The sequence below is a fragment of the Naegleria fowleri genome, assembly GCF_008403515.1.
Source record: "Naegleria fowleri strain ATCC 30894 chromosome Unknown tig57, whole genome shotgun sequence".
Taxonomy (NCBI): Eukaryota; Heterolobosea; class Eutetramitea; order Acrasida; family Naegleriidae; genus Naegleria; species Naegleria fowleri.
In genome coordinates this window covers 1-2750 of record NW_025407989.1, presented here as the reverse complement: position 1 = coordinate 2750, position 2750 = coordinate 1, and the positions used below count along the sequence as shown (strand labels likewise).

Here is a 2750-nt window from a genome sequence, read left to right as displayed (position 1 = left end):
CTTAACAAAAAGATTTACCGACGACGGGACTCGAACCCACGACCCCAGGATTAGAAGTCCTGTGCTCTATCCAACTGAGCTACGACGGCTTGTGATCTTGATGAAAACAACCAACGATAAAACCACGTAACCTCTAGGTACCAAGATAAAACCAAACCATTCTGGGCGATGTTGACAAACTCATGGAATTAAAAGACTGCTGTTACGAGTACTGGCAAAGGAAAGACACTCAGAATGGCCTTTTCATGTACATGCCAACCAAACATAAAGAATGCAAAACGGAATTCGTAATGGCAAGTAACATGGTCTGAACGTAATTTCTTCGTTCTTGATTGCCATGCTCCAACAGATTCTCTATGTGAAAAAATAAAGTACATGTTTTTCGCTGAGAGGCTCCACGAGAGAATGTCGTTTCTTCATTTTCACTGTTTTTCAATAAACTCATTTCTAATAATTTCTGGATGGTCACTGAAATTTTAGTCTTCACCATGTTAAAGATGGGATTTGATTTGTTCTTCCAATGCTGAAGAACATGTAATAAACAAGACTCTATGAGTTCATGATCGCCATTTTGTTGAGCTAGATCTAAAAAGTTCACAAAAGAACAGCCTTATAATTGTTTAGGGCATAAATGGTTTCTTCCGTAGTGAGTAAGAAAATTATGACATCATGTCCAATTGTCTTCCAATTCAATCACATGATTTAACGCTTTGGCCTTGACAGCCGACTTTGGTTTGTGTTTTGGTGTAAAATCAAAAATTGACCCATAGAAATCAGAAGAGAATAAGGAAATAAATTTGTTCACCACCTTCTGGTAGATCGACAACAATTTTTGAGCATCGTGATACTCGCTCATTGATATCAATGCTCTAATAATTGTGATCAAGCACTTGAGAATTCTATCTCCATGTCCCTTGTTCTTATTATTGAAATAGAGGAAATTGTTGAGATGATCTATCAATTGTAATGAATTTCTTTCCAAGCTGTTACTATTGGATGGAAATTCGACATCTTGCAAGAGAATGTATTGCCCTTTTTAGAAGAGAATATAGATTTCATCTTATCAAATTTAATACTTAATACAAGCTGTTGTAATTTAATTTTGAACAGCTTTTCATCATGATTTCTGGAAAGTAGGCTTCTTTAAGCTTTTATCCAACACACTCAATTCCTTCACTCTTTGATACCAACATGAACGATTTTAAATTTGATAAATTCAAATAGCAACCAATTCGGATCGCTTCCGAAACAAGGCAATTTGGAGGGATGTATTATTCATTTTTTATGGTCCAATACAAGGACACCACAATACTTTGCAATAAATAGCACTCCGCCGTCAGTTGCCTGCATAAAATATTCGTTCAAAAGATTCTTCAGCGATAAAATGACGGTCTGGAGATACCCCCCTCCGGAGCAGGGGGTCAGTTTTGATGTGTCATTGTATTGATCCTACCTGGTTTTGCCCTTTAAAGGCAATTCTCACTTTTTACTTTGAAATTGTTCGCTCTCAAGACATATGCTACACCACGTATTGTATTCAATTCTTCACTTTGAACAATGAGCTCAATATGAAAATGCTGATCGAATAGCTACTGATTGAATCTAGAAGTCCTCTTCATTTCTTTTTCTAAAATAAATACCCAATGAGAGATTTGAACACCCATCTCCGTACCTGCAGCATTCAAATTATTTCCTGTAAAATGCCTTCGAATGATCAAGTTGTCATCAATGTTAAAACTTGATACTAAAGTACCAACATCGATACCTGCAAATGGATAGGATGCATGTAGAATTTCAAACTTTTTAGCAGTATCCAAAGAAAACTTTTCATTACTCTTGCTACTGTTGGAAACATACATGGTGAATTGATTGTAAGGATAAATAAACAATTTTCGAAAATCTTCCCTTCCAATTCTCAAAATCACTTCGTTGTAAAGAGAAACTTCATCCACCAAGATCCAAACTCCTCGAACTGGTTGTGAGTTGACCATTTCTGTGACTATTTGTAACTTGCTAGAACTTTGACTGTTGAACTCTCTTTCCATCTCTAAAGAATACAAGGTGATATCATGAGATTCTTGATTTAAATTGTCAAAATAACTTTCATCTTTCAGCCATTCAAATAATGCAGAGAATGCAATTTGAATTTCTTCAGTAAAAACCTCACAATGTCCTTCTCTTTCAACAGTTAATAAATTAGGAATGATAATGGAAGAATCTCGTTTTTCTCCTCCTTCGATTTTTCAATATACTCTTTCACAATAGAAACCTCCGATGAATTACATATATAAATTTGAGGAATATGAGGTGTAAAGAGAAACTGAATGGGATTGTCCACTGGATCTTTTGAATAAATAATGCTGCTCCAGTTGCTATGATTCCATGATAGTGTTGTCGAGAATATCTCTCATTAAGAAGTGTGACAATAGCACCTCCCATACTCTCAGCTTCTAATAATACTGTAAAATAGGGTGTTGATGCATCATTTGGAGATACAAATTGATCCAGAATAAATCTTCGCAATTCATCAATATCTTCCACTGCATCTTTTAGAATATATCCTTCTCTACGATAAGAGGTTGAGGCTAGAATAAAACCTCGTCTGAGAAGAGTTGCATAAGGCTCTGCATGGTAATCAAAAATGGCGGTTAATGGAATTCCGAGTGGTCGGTATCCATGACACCAAATGTAAATTCCTTAATACTTTAGCAAGTTGTTGATTTTGGAACGACAATTTTGTAGATTGATCC

The 2750-nt window shown here is 35.7% G+C and overlaps 1 pseudogene across 1 annotated transcript; it reads right to left on the bottom strand.

Moving 5' to 3' along the window:
* Nucleotides 1-1589: 1589 nt before the first annotated feature.
* FDP41_007016 lies at nt 1590-2750 on the bottom strand (annotated as a pseudogene). Its single transcript has 2 exons — nt 2339-2624; nt 1590-2178 (listed from the first exon to the last, which is right to left on the bottom strand). Coding segments are annotated over exons 1-2 (875 nt in total).